Below are 18,458 nucleotides of genomic sequence, written 5' to 3'. Positions count from 1 at the left end.
TGTTTGGTTTCTGTTCTTCACAGGTAGGAAAGACGCCCAACTAGTTCTGCCTGCGTTCCAGTGAGCCCATGATGGAGGCTGAAGACGCAATATTTCAACGTCACCGAATTTGAAACGAGCAGAAACAGACTGAGGAAACAGTGGATGCAGTTTTTTTTGTTTTTGTTTTGTTTTTTAAAAAAAAGACAAAAATAATAAAATCAGATGAAACCAGACTGCTTCACTCCTCCTCACTGACTTTGCACCAAGCCTCTATAATGTCTTCTTTTTTTATCTTTTTTTTTTACCTGACCATTGCGGCATCGCTTAGTGCGTCCTGTTCCAAAATAAGGCTGCAAGGTGAATCAGAGCAACAACAACAAAAACAACAACAACAAAAACAAAACAAAAAGGAGACAAAGTCACTCCAGAGGCAAACTGGAGTGCAGTGCAAAGTGCCAGCTCTAAGACAGCGACCCTACTTGTTGAGCAGAAGCGTTCCTGTCATTTCTGAGAGAGGGGCGCGACAAACAAACAGAAAAGGTTAGTCCGTAGCCTGCGCGTCAGCTCCTCTCGCTTTTTTGTTGCGCGTCCGTGTGCGCTTCAGAGAGTGACTTGCTGCTCCTCTGCACCGGTCCATGCAGTAGTAGTAATATCCTCCTCCATTCACTCCTCCATCTCTCTCTCTCTCTCTCTCTCTCTCTCTCTCTCTCTCTCTCTCTCTCTCTCATTCTCTCGCGTCCAAAGGGTTTTTTTTTTTTTTTTTTTTATCAGGGAGCCCCTGCCCGCCCTGACATCACCGGTAGGGGAAGTGTAGTGGAGGAGGAGGAGGAGGAGGAGTGGGGGGGCTTCCTTTCCCTTGCCTCGCACTTGTGTTTTACAAGGGAAATCCTCTTCTCTCCCCATTCCCCTGCCCAGTCCTGTGCTGTGCTGTGCGTCCATCTGATGCGGAGAGGGGCCGGGGGGGGGGTTTATTTATGCATTTATTTTTCTTACCCTGACCTCATCCATCCGTCCATCTCCAGTGTTCACACCCTTCACTTAAGTACAATACAAGAATGTGAAAAAAATATTCTGTTTTCTGTATTCAAAAGGTTAAAAAATAAATTTAAAAAAACGTGTAACTCGGTACCTTTTACTCGTGTAAGTATCGTATCCTACAATTCTGAGGTACTCGTACTTTACTTGAGTATTTCAACCTCTCCACTGCATTTTCAGAGAGAAATGTTTTACTTTTTACTCCACTGCATTTATTTGACAGCTTTCGTTGCCAGAGACTTTGCAGATTAAGATATTAAACTGCCCACTACACAGAACATAATATATATAATTGCAAAATGCCACTTAGATATTAATGCATCAGTAATATATATATATATTTTTTTTCTACTTTTGATAATACATACTTACGTACTTTTACTTAATTGATAGTTTCGGTGCAGGACGTTTTGTGTAATGGGGTATCTTTATATTGTACTTCTACTCAGTACATATAATATCATAAGTATCAAAAGCACTTGTTATGCAGAAACTGGCCCCTGGGAGTGTTATATTATTACACAGTTCTATGTCTGGATTATCATATCAAGTTGGAGCTACTTTATAGTAGTTTATATACAGTTCTGTAGACCACTGTCCATGTCTTCTTCTTCTTCTCTGCTGTCAGCCTGGCAGTGGATGAATGATGGTGGAGGCGGCTGAGCTGGAGGGTGGAGGCCCCCCCCCCCCATCTATCTATCTCACTCACTCATGCTCTGGCTCTCTTCAGTGGTACAACACTGACAGGCACAACATCTGTCTCGCACATGAAAAGGGCTTTTTTTTTTTTTTTTTTTGCCAGGCTTTTTATCACCCAAATATGCTACCTGCTTTGTGCCGAACCCTTGAGCTCGTGTGGGCTGAAGAAAACAGGGAGAGGAAGCATCGGGTGAGAGGGGGCAATATGGAGTGATATTATATAACAATGGTGCATGTTTTTTTAATTCTTCATTTTTGTTCATTTAGCTGTATAATTCAAATTCTCTGATAGGCAAATCATACAAAAACCAAATAATGATGATTCTGTTTTCATACATTCTGGGAAAAGGAGGGGTGAGTCTGCAGAGCACAATGTAAGTGAATCTACTTAGAGTAATACCACACACTAAGCTTTGCACCAATTCCAAGATTATCCATCCTATTTATGTGGTAACAATGTCCTGATCTTTTGTCTCTTTGTATCATATAGGAATGAATGATTTGACTCCTTGCAAATGGAAAAATAGCTTTTTTGGCAACTTGTGCAGGCCCCCCTAACTCAAAAGACAGGTGTACTTACTGGGAGTTTTCCAGACACTGCAAACACAAAATCTATACAGCATATAAAACTTTACAGCTACAATATACTGTCAGCTGTTTGTAGACGTTTGAGTTGCACCACTTGAGGATTTTAAAGCGTCCTTTTGCGGGGGTTGATTTGTCCAGTTGTGTTGACGCTTATATTATTATTCATTTGTGTGCACAATCATGATGCACTTGCTCATTATTGACCCTCTAAATGATCACTTCCATAGACAGCTGTTGCTGTTCCCCACCTTCTGAAACGTCGCCCCTTTCTTCTCCCCCAGGCCCCGCTATTTTTTGTCAGGCTCAATTTGCAAACAGGGCCCTGGCTCGAGGCTGGAGATGGAGATGGAGGAGGAGGCCGCTGGCAGTTATGGCAGGGGCCCCCGAAGGGGCAAAAACGGTTCCTCAAAGAGTGGGAGGCAGGAATTCCACAATCCCAGCCTGCCTGACTGAGGGATCTGCCTGCTGAACATTCAGCTTTTTCTGCTGGCGAAGTGCCCTTTGAAATCCAGCTGCAACTGTGTTGGGGGGGGGGGGGGGGGATTTTAGAGAAAGCAACAAAAAAAAGGGAGGGGAAGGGAGGATGAAGGAGAAGAGACAGAAGTGAAAGAGAGGAAGAGAGCGATAGAGGGGTGTGCGGTGTGTGGCAGAGTGTGTGTGTGTGTGTGTGTGTGTGTGAGAGAGAGTCTGAATGGCCGTGCTCCACCGGGGCCTCACCCCCCGCTGTAAGGGACCTCCACAGATTATCCTTCATCTGAGCTTGTCGGTCTTGACCCCACCGACCCCGAGGCCCGCTCTCTGTCTTCCCCTCTCTCTCTCTTTCTCTTTCACACACACACACACACACACACACACACACACACACACTACTCCTCACTCACTCACTCTCTCCACACACCCTCATTATTTTCTCCGTGTCACTCACTCTTTCTCCCTTACCTCTCTGCCGCTCACTAACCTCCAACGCACCAACACTGCTGACCCCCCAACTCCACCCCACCACCACACACATTCCCCAAACACACACACACACACACAACCTGGTTCCTCATGCAAAAGAGGGGGACCCAGTGGGAGAAAATCCAGGCTGATGTGCAGGACAAATGAGGAGGGGAAGAAAGAAGAAAAGGGGAGAAAGAAAGAAGGCAAGCTTTTCACCACCACTGGTATAAAATAGGAAGGGGGGAGGGAGAGGGGTCAAGGGGGACAAATGCAACACAGTGTATATACAGTACTGCAGGTGTTTGTCTCAAAGGCTCTTATTCAGAGCCAGTTGTTGCATGTGCAGAGTGTTTAAGGTGTTCAAATTAAGAGCTAATACTGATGTTTGTGTCTGACGTTGTATGCGCACCGTTTCACCTTTTCGTTGTCTTTCTTTTGTTTCCTGTATCTCTGCACTGTCCGTTATCTCTGTGGAGCCCAGAAGTCATATTCAAAGATACAAAGAGCATGGCAAAATGTAAAAAAAAAACAAAAACAAAAAAACATATATTCCTCAATTTCTTGCTTTAATAAGTATCTATACAATTCACATTTTGACATATTTGAATGCGTTTAGTGCAGTTAGACTGAAAATTGTATAAATATTCTTGTTATTAGCCCACTAACACATTCACACGGTGGTCCTTTTCAGGGAAATTAATTTACTCCTCGATGTATCCAGTAATTTTCCTCTAGCTGAAAACCTTATTACACATCCTAAGCGAGCTCCATAATGATACATATAAACTTCTTCCGCAAACAAAAACATGGGAAAATCCATGTTGTGCGTGACTCCATGGAGGACCCCTTATTTGCTCACGTGGAGGTAAAAAAATGGAAAAGCAAGTAGCAGGCTGGATAAACTGTGAGCGTGAATACATTATGGCTCCTTAGGTTTTATTTGCAGAGCTGCAGGTGGATGCTTGAATGACATGACGCTGGTTTTTCTTGGCTCGGTCGCTGGCTGCACTTTGTGGATGTGGCCTACCTGCTTGTTTTTGATGTAAAGGTAATATCATCTGGAAAAAAAAAAGACAAACATGGGGAGACATCATCAGACTGGAATCATTATAATATTCCTAGAATATTCCTGAAGGAACCTGTGTGTTTGTGCTGCTTTAAGATACATTTGATCTCCTGAGGTATAATCATAATGTTCCTGTAATTAGGGGGACTTAATAACATATATGACACATAATATTTGATTTCTAATTAAGCCTTGAGCTTGCTGTCAATATTCTGGTGTTATCTTATATCTTATCTTATTGTTGTTGGCTTGCTGATACATTGGCCTTTTATTAAATATGGGATATTGATTACAACATAACTGATGGGAAGCCCTTAATTTGCATTAATCTAATGCAACAATTTGATCAGATCCCACAGAAGTACAGCTTTATACAGTATATAGTTTTGTTTTGGCTGTTGCTGTTGTTGTTTAAAGAAACTGAACATGGATGTAAATCTGGTTTGAGATTATGCTAGGCCTATACACCGAGTGTGTTGCCTCCATTTCAGTGTGTTGGATCCATTAACCGTGCAAAAAAAAAAAAAAAATCTCACGTCAAAGGTCTATTTGTGTGCTTTTTCAGAGCTGTCACATGCAGCTGGGGTTGAAAGCTCAGACAAAGCTGGTAAGTGTACCTTTGAGGTGTGGGATAATTCTGTCACACATTACTGTTTCCAGGGTCAAGAATGAACTTTCCTGCTCAAGATTTCATTATTCCGTTAAGTTACATAAATGGAGGGGAGAAAAAAAAACACTAAAACGACCGTAGAATACAGTGGAATCCAGTACAAAAACACACACACACACACACACACACACACAAAGAAATACAGCTGACAAATTGCCATCAAATTGAAAAAACACGTCAAATTCTCAGTTTTACAAAGTTAGGATTTATTACAGCACTATAAGATTACAATAAAAAAGGGGTTTTATTTTTCTAGACACTGGGTGTAGGGCTGTATCCTTGCTGACTAAATAATGAATTTGGCCAGAAACAATTTGCAAACTGTTCTGGTGACTTAGAATCACATAATAAAAGCCAAATTGACAGCTGTGGTATTTATAAGGGTGAATATTTCCATCGGCGCAGTTAAACTCCTTCTCACTAGGGGGCGGTAGTTGAATGACGGGAGCACACTGGGTACCTGGGTAATCGAGGAAACTCAAGAGATTCCTCTCCGTAGCTAACAGTAGCTAGCCAGCTAATCTCCTGGACAACGCAGTTGTGGTTGTTTAATTGTCCGTTTCAATGTCCAAGCCTTTTTGTCATTTATATTACGGTGCTTTTCTAACACGCCGTCAGTGACAAAGGTGAGGCCGACGCCAACGGACACGTTTAAATACGCTGGGTGTTTGGCCACTGCTGCTTTCTCCCAGGATGCTAGCACACAAGCAAGCCAGCTAGCTAGCGGACCTGCTAAAGTAGCCAAATAGCAGCACTGTCCGGATGCTTTGAACAGCAACGCAGCGGATTTTGGGGAGTTTCTAGCCGGCCTTGCATGATGTCAGGCAACCGGCCGCAGCAAATCGCTGGTGGGGCGAGTTCAGTGCCCAGCACTAGTAGCAGCAGCAGCAGCACAGGAGGCGCGGGGAACACAAACGGTGGCGGTGGGAGCAACGCCGTAACAAGCAATGGTAACAATTCTGGAAATGTTGTACCCTCCCGGACCTTGCCAGCAGCCGGCGAGGGCGGCTTGTCGGTGCCAACTTTGGCCGCCGTGCCGTCGTCCCGAGGCGGTTTTGCTTCTCTGAGCAGACCCTCTGCGTCCCCAGGCAGCAGAAAGAAATCCCTCCATCAAACACCCCTTTACAACGGCCTCTTGAATTCATACGAAGATAAAAGCAACGATTTTGTCTGGTTAGTGTTCTCCGGAGGGACCGTGAAAGACCGCTTTTGGAAAATGTTATTTTCTGTAAATTCGACTTGAAAGCTAACTGAGTGTTCCCAAAAAGTTTGAAAGCTAATTTCTGACACTTAACACAGCTTCCCCCCCCCCCTCTACTTTTCCAGTCCAATCTGCTTCGAAATGATAGAAGAGGCACACATGACAAAGTGTGGGCACAGTTTTTGGTAAGTTGTAGCTGTTTCCCCACAAATGATTTGAAGTGGCAGATATATCTGAAGAATACGAGACTGTCAAACACTTTTGCCAGCAAAGATAACCATGTACATTAATGATGCTTGCAGGTAGGGACGGAAGAAGACACAACTTTCTTCTTCTCCACCTGTCCAGCAGTTTATCCACCTACTGAACAAACATATTACATTATGAAAATGATAAAATGATAAAAGCCACTGTTTTGCCCTGGCAAATTATTTCAGAGTATGTGTTAGATGATTTGGACTTAATGTTTGGCATCAGACTGCGTATGTGCATGTAGGTGGAGTGACTACCCATGTCAAACAGGAAAGTTGTTTATGCATGTAATACTGTCATTTAAACAAAAATACTGCAACAAAAGGACGCTCAGAAGAAAATAGAGAGAAGAGAATAGAGAAGTCAAACTCGTCTGTTCTTGTCATGTTTGTTTTGGTTTTTTTATGCGGGCATTTCAGCGCAGCTAGGTATAGATTGACTTAATTAGTAGCAACTCTCTCTGTGACAGTGTCCTTTTGTCCTCATTTCCTTGCACTGTTTCAGTTATTTCCACAGTATTCAGTTGTTTCTCCCTCCTCCAGTTTCAAGTGTATCCGCCAGAGTCTGGAGGACAGCAACAGGTGTCCCAAGTGTAACTATATTGTCGATAACGTGGATCAGCTTTACCCAAACTTTCTTGGTAGGTATTTCACATCGGAAGGTTGAAGTTTGTTTTTGTCAAAGGTGTTGCTCTATGTTCCTTTCTGCTTTTACTAATGATCGGAAAACAATTCTGAAATGGAACACTTCACTGGTCCTATGAATTAAATTTACATATTTGCCATGTCAAGACACGTCAAGTTGTCTCATGGGGGCATATCCATAGGACTGTACAACATAATGATCTTAGAACGAAATAATTAGTTTTTTTCTTTGTTTGGCATTAATGTAATCTTTGTTACAGTGAAGTAAAATGAATGATTCTTTAATTATGTTTAAAATTCAATTCAACGAAAATGAGGGTCAGCAAAAGTATGAACACTCCTTGTGTCATCTGGACTTAGACCAAACCTCCCCCAAAGTATCATTGCTTTACTGTTTAAGTCACACTGTGGTCGTGTTTCTGTCATGTACTTACGCAGCTTTTCCACCTTTTTCATTTACTCCTGCCCCCCCCCCCCCCCGTTCCAGTAAACGAACTGATCCTTAAACAGAAACAAAGGTCGGAGGAGAAGAGACTAAAATTAGATCATCCTGTAAGTACAACACATATATACTGTAACGTCTTTGTTTCTCTGCTGTCTGTGAATCCTGTGAAAGTCACAGATACACAAACTTATTTTCGCTCTCACATTGTTTGAAAAGTCTGTTTATTGTAACTGATTGGTGTCTCTGCCCCCCCCCCCCCCAGAATGGGTCCAGGTGGCAGGTGTTCCAGGACGTGTTGAGTCCTGACCAGGAGAACTTGGACCTGGCAAATGTCAATCTGATGCTGGAGCTCCTGGTCCAGAAGAAGAAGCAGCTGGAGGCGGTAAGTAAGGGTGGACAGGCTTACATTTAACTTTCTTCGGTGCCAATCATTTATTGCATTTGTGGCTGCTTAGATTCACACAGGGCTGGACAGTATTCCATGATAAAAGGCAGAATTCTGGGGAACCTAAAATTGTTCACCTGCTCCACCTCAGCTCCACTGATGTAGACAGGGGTGAGTCATGCTTTTCCTTGTGACAGAGGGTATGTGTGTCTCCTGGATGACACACTTACTGAGTAAATGCAGTAAAACCTGGTGCGTCACTCTCAGAATAGCCCTGAACATCCCCTTTTTTCTTGTTCTTGACAATCCATGTGATATGGAAACAAGTCACAGGAAAAGAGAAGTAGGGGCCACAACATATCCTGTTATGTCACATCAGTACTCTCTTAGAGTGTTAAAATCAATTTTATTTATTCCTTTCTCCCTCACACACACACGCACACACAATGTCTCTCTGTCTGGATATCATATGAACAGACATACACCAGAGCTAGACCAATAACCGATAGCCTGTTGCACATTTATTGGTATCCGTGTATTTGTCCGGCAGTAAGTATCAAATTGCAAAACAGAAATGTCAAAGGACACATTAGTAGTTGTCGCCCTCTCTATATTCCTCCTGTTGATTTTTTCTCAATTCAGAGAGCAGTGTCATTGGGGCTGAAATTAACGATTATTTTCATTATCAATTAATCTGCCGATTATTGTCACGAATAATCGCTTAGTCTATAAAATGTCAAAAAAGTGAAAAATGCTCATCACAATTTCCCAAAGCCAAAAGTGATGCCTTCAAACTTCTTCTTTTGTCCAACCAACAGTCCAAAACCAAAAGACTCTTCATTTACTGGTGACAAAGAAAAGCAGCAAATCCTCACGTCGAAGAAGCTGGAAGCAGCAAACGTTTTTGCTTGAAAAATGACTGAAATGAGAAGTGTCATAAAAGCAGAGGCTTAACTGTACACATCTTTGCAGATGTCAAACAGGCATGAAATGATCACAGCCCAGGTCAGGGGAGTTCAGATTGTACCTGTAACTGCTCCTGTTAACATTAACCTCCTGTAATCTGAACCCACCTCGAGGTGGCCACACAAGAAACAAAAGGATATATTTGGCAGATGCGGTGGCTGCATGGTCGGCCATGATATTGCTTTTGGAAACACAATCATCGGGTATGGATTAGGCATCAAACTTCTTCAGCTATGGCTTTGGAAAGCACACCGGCTTGAGATAAGTTGTGTACTAGGGCAACGTGATTGATTGTTGTCCTCTTGGATGATAAAATCACCAAACTGATGTGGAGTAAGCATCCATAAATGACAACATGTCTTATTCTGAGCCTCAGTGGAGCTGTCCCGGTCATCCAGTTCATCTTCCTGGTGGAGTTGTTCATCTAGCCAGTTGGCTTCAGTGGCTGCCTTTTTATTTCTTTCGCAGGACTTATTCTTGATCCGTTTTTTGTTGGTGTGTGTGTTCTTCTTTGAGCCAAATTATTTTCCCCTGGACGCATTGAATCTTCAGAGTCTTTATCTGATTGGACTTGTATGTCGTGATCATTCATATTACTTTTATCAGTTGTGATTTAGAAATGTTAGATCTACGTGTAGAGATTGCATTTGGTGGCTGTATCCAATTCACACTTTCCAAGGGAATGCAGGTGGTTTTCCAGATGTTTGTTTGACCCTGTAAATTGCACATGTAGTGTAGATGATTGGAAGTACTGGCCTTTATTACTTGTATAATTTACGATCATTACTGATGTAAAGAAACCTTTACCAGCATCAGAAAACAACTTCTCAGTCAATTTGTGAGGTTCATATTCTGTGTTTTTGAATTTTGTTTTTGTGGGGTTTCGTCAAGGATTGTGCCTTTTTTAAGCAAACATTGATAGAAATATCTGCAGTGAATGTTGTGGCTTACCTTCTCTGGTGTTTTGTATTGGTTTAGGCCGCATAAAGAAATGGCTGAATAAGAGCAGCAGTCCAAAATATGACTTGACTTCCTGCTCTCTGTTCATTTTGTTATGCTAGACATTTAAAACATGAGAAACTTCCAGCCACAGTTGTCATAAATTGTCTTCCAACACCCATAAACCCTTGGATTTCTGATTGTTTTTTCCTGTTGTTGAATTGAATAACATACTTGCTCCTGTAATGTAATAATCTGTGCCTCATTTTGATAATTCTGTTCTTCACAACAAGAGCTTTAGTTTGCAATGCCTTAGTTTGAGAGGAAGTACCAGGGATGGAAAGAGCATTAGGATATTTTATTCCAGTCAAAGTGATTTTACTCTAAAGAAAGAGAGGTAAAATTACATGTGTAAAAATGCACTTAAAAGTATACAGTTGGTCTGTTAACATGTACTCTGAGTAAAGTTACTGCGTTACATTTTTAGGACTATAGACACCATGTGTATGAAGCTGCATAAATGAAAAAGACACTTAATACTCACTCACGCAGAGATGTGTAGACAATATAAACTCCATAGGGGCTGCAGCCCATAATCACACGGTCAAGCAAAAAAAGAGTAAGCCTGCACAGTTCTTTATACGCTGTGAAGCACACACACACACACATTAGTCGCGTTTCTATAAAGGTACAATACGATTTTTTAAAATAATAGTACAAGGACACAAAACCAAATTTGTTTCAGTAATGTGAGTATATGTAATTTGTTTTTTATATGATTTCTTTAGAGGATGAGCAAGGGTATTCTGCTTCGCTTGCAGTTGTGTGAGATTACGTATGATGTCTGTCTCTCCGCTAGGAATCCCAAGCAGCTCAGAGACAGATCCTCATGGAGTTTCTTAAAGAAGCCAGGAGAAACAAGAGAGAGGTACTGTTGTTTTTATATTCATAATATTATAATTGTACTGCTGTGCAAAGACCTGTCCGTCTGGAACACAATGCAATTTTCAACAGTAAGTGAAAATATGAAATATTTATGTATTGGAGGAAACTCAACTTTGTACAAATATATAACACAGTAACATGAGAAAGAGAGACAGTTTTTTAAGAACGTGTAATAAATGAAATTGGGTTTTTTTTTTCTTTTTAAATGTCCACATGTAGGCATATTTATTTGTGTTTCTGTTTCTGTCAACAGCAACTGGAGCAACTACAGAAAGAGCTCAACTTTCTTGAAGACGACATTAAGCGTGTTGAGGTAAAGTAACAGAGAACCCATCGCCCTCCTGCATCTTATACCATACCCTCATTCACACTATGTTCTAAATGGAAAGGTAGAGGAGCGGTACGCAGGATTGTGAATCATGTTTTATTGTGAAATGGCAACAACTGGAGCCACTCGTCATCGCAGCTCGAGATAGACAAACGCGTTATTTTTGTGTCATTTTCCAGGAAATGAGCGGGCTGTACTCTCCGATGATGGAGGCAGAGTGTACGGTGCCTAATGTTGAGGCTCCCTCACCAGCACCCAGGTACAGCTGACCTTTGTTTCATTCCCAGCACAGAGCTTTACTGATGAAAATGCTTCATCAATGAGCTCCTTGGCTAATTGCAAAGCACAAACATACAGTCAAGATGTTATGGGCTCCTGTATTACTGTATAGTGTGCCTTATATGTATGTTTGTTTGTTTGTTTGTTTGTTGAGTAGCTGCAGTAGTATTATTGAGCCACCAGACTACAGCCAGCCTCCAGGATTTGGTGGAACAACCCAGGTAAAGTCAGAGAAACACACATGCTGTTTGGCTTTTTTTGTATAATATGGATGCAGGCCCTTGGTTTTACCTCCAAACAATATGAGAAAAGAATCTCTCAAAAGAAATGTCAGTATGATTTTAGCACTGACTTGACTGCACTCTTATTGTTTTTGCCAGGGCAAGAGACAGACCTGGTACAACAGCACCCTGGCGTCACGGAGGAAGAGGCTGACGGCTCATTTTGAGGATCTAGAGCAGTGCTACTTCTCAAACAAAATGTCACGCATCACAGGTACTAATCCTGCAGAGAACGGTGGCATCATTCTCTCACAGTGGAGAACAGTTGCATGAAGGAAGGACAAGACTGGGGCTTCAGTTCTTAGAACCAGATATTTCCTTCAGATGGATGGATGGATGGTAGCGTCTGCCTCACCCCCGTGTTATTGCTTAAGTTACTATTTCTTAAAACGAAGACCACATTTACCACAAACTCAACTGCCTGCCGTCACAGAGTGGGTGTTTCTGATAAGTCTCGGCTCTTCGCATTGACACCATCATTCTCCTTTGTGCTGCAAGGCAAGCCAGCAGGTCTCCAGAGAACCCCCGACATGGAGGCACACAGTCCAAAACGTTCTTTCTTTTTGGTTATTAATATCAATGTGATGAGAATGAATTGCTTCAACATACAGTATAGTTACGTTCCCCCCCCCCCCATAACATACTGTATATAGTTCATGTCCTCATTGCTCCTTGTGAACAGCATTTTAATAGTGTGTGTCTGTTGTGTTCAGACGAAGGCAGGAACCTGAATCAGTTGGATGATTTCATGGAGTGCCTGTCTAAGTTCACCCGCTACAACTCTGTGCGGCCGCTCGCCACCCTCTCGTATGCCAGTGACCTCTATAACGGCTCCAGTATTGTCTCCAGGTATGAAAAAGGAAAAGACTGAACTTGTGTTGTGTTGAATGTCGGTCTCATACACGTTGTGGCGTTGATCTTTGAAGGCTTGGTGTGGCATTATAATCATTTTGTATAGAATTAGCTGGCTTTATGATGTTTTCCCTGTTCCTATCAATGACCCTATTCTCACATGTGTTTTCAGTATTGAGTTTGACCGTGACTGTGACTACTTTGCCATCGCTGGTGTTACCAAGAAGATCAAGGTGTTTGAGTACGGCACAGTGATCCAGGACGCAGTGGACATCCACTACCCTGTTAATGAAATGACCTGCAATTCTAAAATCAGGTAGGGATGTGCAGGCATCTTTTAGATCCTACAACGCAGTGTTCGCAGCGGCTCTGATCTCCTTGTACCCCATGTTTGTTTGTTTTTTTTAATACACGTTGAACAAAGATGATGATGAAGGGAAAAAACGTACTTAGTTTCTTCATTTAGAGAATGAAGAAAGATTTGTTACTGGCCATAATGGCACTAAGAAGGAAAAATAATACTCATATAGTACTCATATTTCTGTTTTTACGGGGCAAGAGCTGTAGAGTTGAGCAGGTGTATAAATCAAACTCCTGTTCCATAAACTGCTCTCTCAAGGGCATAGATTTGAAAAAAACATACTTAATCAAAAGCTCAGTTGAAACCAAGGCCTGAGTCAAAAGAACTGCTGAATGACGCACTTACTAAGAACTTGCATGTTAAAGTGAAAGTGATCCCGTCCTTGTTTGTTGTAGCTGTATCAGCTGGAGCAGCTATCATAAGAACCTTCTGGCCAGCAGTGACTATGAGGGTACAGTCATCCTGTGGGATGGATTCACTGGCCAGAGGTCCAAAGTCTACCAGGTATGATACTTAGTTCTTACAGCATCACCTTTTTTCTTTCGTTATGAGGATCAATTTCCCTTCTTAATTGGAATTATCAATACTGGTGAATTGCACGGTTGACTACATGGATACAAGGTTTCCTCTGCTTTGATTTCAGGAACATGAAAAACGCTGTTGGAGTGTCGACTTCAATCTGATGGACCCCAAGCTGTTAGCCTCCGGTTCTGATGACGCTAAAGGTAACTGAAGACTTCTGTTACTGACAGGTTTTCAGACCTAAATCATCGTCTAGCTTTCCAGCTTCCGTTAACACCCATGGTGAAATGTCAACATGTATGCTTTTGTGTTTCAGTGAAGCTATGGTCAACCAATCTTGACAACTCAGTGGCCAGCATCGAGGCCAAGGCCAACGTCTGCTGTGTCAAATTCAGTCCAACCTCCAGGTATCACCTGGCCTTTGGCTGTGCGGGTAAGACCAGGATTGATTCTAGGTTGTGAGAGTCAGATTTCTCTTGGCTTTGTCCAGTAACGTTAATGTTGGCAGAGGACAAGGTCATTGATGCAAACATGTAATTATTGTAATAGATTTTGTTATGTCCAAAAGTAGCATTTTTTTGTGCAACTGTCTAGCCTACATGTCACCTGCATGTTCTGTATGAATACACTTTACCATCCCCAACATAGTGTTAATGCAGGCCTGCCAATCAGTTGAGTTTCTTTCAGATGTTAAAGGTCCATAAATGGAAGAAAGATGAGAATTTGTCTCTGTCTTCGCAGGCACGCAGGCAAAGAAACTTGTTTTTCTCTCATTGTGATGTATTATTATTGTTGCACTCTGAAAAGGTGCACACACCTCACACCACTGCAATTCTTCCTTGAAGACTACTAAATTTCTTTTTGTGGTCACACAGACTCTGGTGGTCCAGACAAACTTCTGAAAATGAAATTTATTGCTCTCCCGAAGGAAAAATAAGAATTAGAAATATTCTCTTGTACACAGAAACAATCCTTCAAGTACCTAACATTGGATGAACACAGCAGCACAGAAACTCTTGTGTTATCCAGCGGTGAAATGCCCTGGCTTATTTACCCCATTCCCTGTGTCTCTAAGGTCCAAGTCCACTAAGCCTGGAAAAGGAAACCCCTCCTTGACCTTGAAGTTGTTGGTTAACTGTCTGGAGTGAAGCTAAGACACTGAAATAAAAGCCAGCAGGCAGAAACAGAACTGATGGAGAAACACACACTTTAACAAATGTCAACAAAGACATTGCACCATTGTTTCACCATGGCTGCCGGCCTCAGTGGTTACTGGATATGACTGTCACTGAGAGGTGACCCCCCCCCCCCCCCCTTCTCATGCACACCATCTTTTTTTTAATTCTTTTTGCTTGCAGACCACTGTGTTCACTACTATGACCTACGCAACACTAAGCAGCCAATCATGGTGTTCAAAGGCCACCGGAAGGCAGTGTCCTACGCCAAGTTTGTCAACGGAGAGGAAATTGTATCTGCGTAAGTCAGTTCAGCCTTATTTTTCACAGTACTGTACTCTCAAGAGTTTGAATGTATATTCCATCTGCAGACACTCTTACACCATGTGCTATACTGTATGCTTATAATATTGTCCCTATACCAACAGCTTTACAATGCAGTGTTGACACAAATACATGGGCTGACCCATATTTATGGCTAATGGTGTTTTCTTTACTGATTTCACTCAGAAAAAAACCCCTCACATTTACAGGCGGACAACTGATGTTGTTCCACCACAGATTAGTGAAAAGCAGTTTTAACAAGTCATGTCACCAAATACCCTTCCGTCCTTGGCTCATTATGTATTTCCACCCTTCAACTGTCAGTTCAACAGACAGTCAGCTGAAGCTGTGGAACGTCAACAAACCTCACTGCCTGCGTTCCTTCAAGGGTCACATCAATGAGAAGAACTTTGTGGGCCTGGCTTCCAATGGAGACTATGTTGCCTGTGGTAAGCCTTGATTTTAAAATAAAAAGGCCACCCAACTCCCTGTAACTACACAAATGCCAATTTAACAATTATGCCTTTTATGTGTGTGTGTGTGTGTGTGTGTGTGTGTGTGTGTGTGTGTGTGCGCGCGCGTGCTTGTACAGGCAGTGAAAACAACTCCCTGTACCTATACTACAAAGGACTTTCCAAGACACTGTTAACATTCAAGTTTGACACAGTGAAGAGTGTCCTGGACAAGGACAAGAAGGAAGACGACACCAATGAGTTCGTCAGTGCCGTCTGCTGGAGAGCGCTGCCCGATGGAGTGAGTTCACCTCGTTATTATACTGTAGCTGTTCATGTTACGTGTGCTTTAACATTCACCTTTCCATGAGCAGCTTGCACTATGTTGCGTTTAAGTGTTAATGATACTTTGTTTTTCAGGAGTCAAATGTACTGATTGCTGCAAACAGTCAAGGAACAATCAAGGTTTGTGTTTTGAAACTTGTACATAAAACGTGCTAATAACCAGAGGCCCGCTGCATCAGGAGCCAGAGTATTATATCACGCCTAGTTAGAGCTGAATCAATTGGTCAGTTGACAGAAAACTAGCATTGATGTTAGCCCGATCTTTTCAGATGTAATACAATAGCAACCTGCTTTTTGCAGGGTAACTTTTATGATGTTTTAAAGGCACATCCGTAATCCAAATGTAATGCCTTTTGACATTTGTTCAGTCCAAATGCAGAGAACAGTCCATATGTAAACTGTAGTTTCTGCGTCTACGTAGTACACAGAAGAGAGCAAAGCTGAGTGTGTGTTCATTTGGTCTGTATTATTGGACTTGGCATGTGTTAAAACTGGCCCCTTATACCTCCAGCAATACAGATGCAGCTTTTATTGTTACCTCATCAAAGTAATGACTGCGCTCGTCTTATTGTCTTACCTCTTGGACAGTGACAGCGGGCTACAGACACATAACAGGCCCGTCTTTGCTCTCCACACAGGTACTTGAGCTCGTCTGAAGGCCCACCGTATCTTCAGTGCGGGATCGAACCACCGTCGGCCTCTCTTTGTTTGGTAGAGGATCGGCCCGACGCAGGGAGAGCACAGGCTGCCTGCAGAGACTAGGATTACTCCGACAACCCCCGGGAGAGCTGAAATAAACTGAAGCCGTCTTATTTTAATGAGCTACAAATCACAGACGGCAGTTAAGACTTTGGAACAGTACATCAGTATAGCAGGAGAAGATGTGCTGTCATTTTACAGCAAAAAAAAAAAAAAACTGAGGACCTAGCTTGGGGCACAAATGGAACAAGAGACTTTAGAAAGCATTTTTTGTTTCTCTTCAGTAAAGTTATATCGGCTACAATAGAACACCTCTTTATGGTTTTAGGTCAAATCAAAACATGTACCTTTTTTTTTATTAAGCTGTTGCTCTCAAGGGTACATCCAGCCAAACGCTACTGGTGTGATGCATTTTCCCTTTTAAAGGCCAAAGCACAAGACAAAGCGACATGCAAAAATGGTGTCTTTTAATCCCCCCTTTGTTTGTCAGTCCTTTGTTTTCCCCCTTCATGTGTAGTTTTTGTGTTTTTTGAGATTTGAGAGAAACCAGTTTTAATAAATATGACTTGAATTTCATTCTGTCAAGCGTATCGTCAGTTCCTTTCCTGGCTTAAGAGGGTAGAACGTGAGGTAGTGTATAGGGAAATCAAGGACGACCAGTGGAAATATGGAGAAGCTCCTCTGATATTTCTGTTGCTATCGGAACAAAACAAGATTTCATGACGTGTCCGCCTTCGATCGCAGCGATTCTCATGTAACGTAAGGCGTTGATCTGCAACGCTGCATCAAACTGGATTATTTTTCCACGTACGTGAGCTGTTTGTTGAAAAATGAGAACCTCACACAATCAGATTTAGTTCTTTTTAAAGTAGCAATTGAATTACTCTTCGCATACTGTAGGTTGAAACGTCGGATCTGAACTGAGCTGCATTGAGCCACTTCAGGCAAAGTGCTGTCAGCTTCGACATCGAGAGGGTTTGGGGAAAACACCGCCAAGACGAACCTATTTTATGATAACTGAATGAGAGAGGTGTTTTTGTATTTGTATAACTGAATAAATTATTTCGAAACAATTTTGTTGTGTTTGGTCGTATTTTTATTGGTCGCACAAGTGAGAATCCTTAAAATAACCAAAAGGTATGTAAGAGTTGTGTTGGGTTATGGGTGTCATACGAGGTGTTTGAAGCTGTTAAATCTTCAGTCTCCCAGAACTCATCTGTAGCAGCTGAAAACTAAATATCATGTCTGTTTGTTAATTAATGGGACATTAATTTGGTTAAGTACCAATAATGAATATCATATGTGCCATGTAACATTTGATTATTTCTTTAAAAAATACCTACTACTTCATTCATTGCCAATAAATTGAGGTAGTCATGGTGATATTGATGGTGTTGATCACAGAGCGTGTTGGTTTACCCTTGAGTCGTGCGCAAACTTAAATATTACATGATCAAATTATAAAGAAACAGATTCTCACAGTATATAAATGAATTTATGGTTTATACATATATATATACCACAGACTGAACCATACACAAGACCTATGCATTGTAATAAGAGAGCATTTGAATCCATCTCTAATAAGGACTATAAACGTGTAAACATTTTGACCTGTCACAGTAGGAAAAGCACAGGTGTCCCAGTAAGCCATGACAGTGTGAGCCAACATGCACAATACCACAACTCTGAAACCAAAGAAATGAAATTCAGCTATCATTCATTTGAATCATTTACACCTGGGATTTACTGTTGCATGTAAAAATGGCTTCTGTGAGTCCTATGTCTTTACGATTGAGAGAGACGCTGGTCAATCAGTCTGTAATACGTCTGCACAGTCCTGCAGAGACGTCTGATCAGGCAACATAAACACCTGTTTTTAAATGTTTTCTCAAGTTAAACTGTTAAAAAAAAAACATAAGGGCCTGTGCATACTGTGCATATGTGACCAGGCTTGTCCAGCATTAGATGCATTAGTCCAGCATCATGATGAAAGCCCAACCAATGAAAGCCACATCCCGTCCACATTTGGGATGCGCAGGAAAGTATACAAGAGAGTAATGTTGAGGTTGTGGCTTGTC

The 18,458-nt window shown here is 41.9% G+C and overlaps 1 protein-coding gene across 4 annotated transcripts; it reads left to right on the top strand.

The window, feature by feature from the left end:
* The first annotated feature begins 5,786 nt into the window (after positions 1–5,786).
* On the top strand, positions 5,787–17,450 carry cop1 (COP1 E3 ubiquitin ligase). Of its 4 annotated transcripts, XM_070918617.1 has the most exons (21): positions 5,787–5,989; positions 6,032–6,155; positions 6,309–6,368; positions 6,978–7,075; positions 7,567–7,631; positions 7,787–7,906; positions 10,674–10,742; positions 11,013–11,072; positions 11,267–11,346; positions 11,530–11,587; positions 11,747–11,861; positions 12,361–12,496; positions 12,672–12,815; positions 13,256–13,364; positions 13,504–13,585; positions 13,699–13,815; positions 14,741–14,858; positions 15,206–15,330; positions 15,474–15,634; positions 15,754–15,798; positions 16,317–17,450. In XM_070918617.1, exons 1-21 carry the CDS (start codon positions 5,797–5,799, stop codon positions 16,332–16,334), a joined length of 2,097 nt encoding a protein of 698 aa, XP_070774718.1. In that variant the 5' UTR covers positions 5,787–5,796; the 3' UTR covers positions 16,335–17,450. The 4 variants fall into 4 exon arrangements, with proteins under 4 accessions (XP_070774718.1, XP_070774716.1, XP_070774715.1 ...); XM_070918615.1 differs by having other exon boundaries at positions 5,787–6,155; XM_070918614.1 differs by having other exon boundaries at positions 5,787–6,155; positions 7,567–7,658.
* Positions 17,451–18,458: the final 1,008 nt, after the last annotated feature.

The sequence above is a fragment of the Enoplosus armatus genome, chromosome 14 (assembly GCF_043641665.1).
Source record: "Enoplosus armatus isolate fEnoArm2 chromosome 14, fEnoArm2.hap1, whole genome shotgun sequence".
NCBI classification, from domain to species: Eukaryota; Metazoa; Chordata; class Actinopteri; order Centrarchiformes; family Enoplosidae; genus Enoplosus; species Enoplosus armatus.
This window is presented reverse-complemented; position numbering and strand designations above follow the sequence as displayed.

Excerpts from the sequence above, each read along its gene's own strand:
- cop1 (XM_070918614.1), top strand. The coding sequence starts at position 5,797 with ATGATGTCAGGCAACCGGCCGCAGCAAATCGCTGGTGGGGCGAGTTCA. Across the intron at positions 11,347-11,529 it reads GCTCCCTCACCAGCACCCAG|TAGTATTATTGAGCCACCAG; the intron begins GTACAGCTGACC and ends GAGTAGCTGCAG. Across the intron at positions 15,331-15,473 it reads TGGAGACTATGTTGCCTGTG|GCAGTGAAAACAACTCCCTG; the intron begins GTAAGCCTTGAT and ends GTGCTTGTACAG.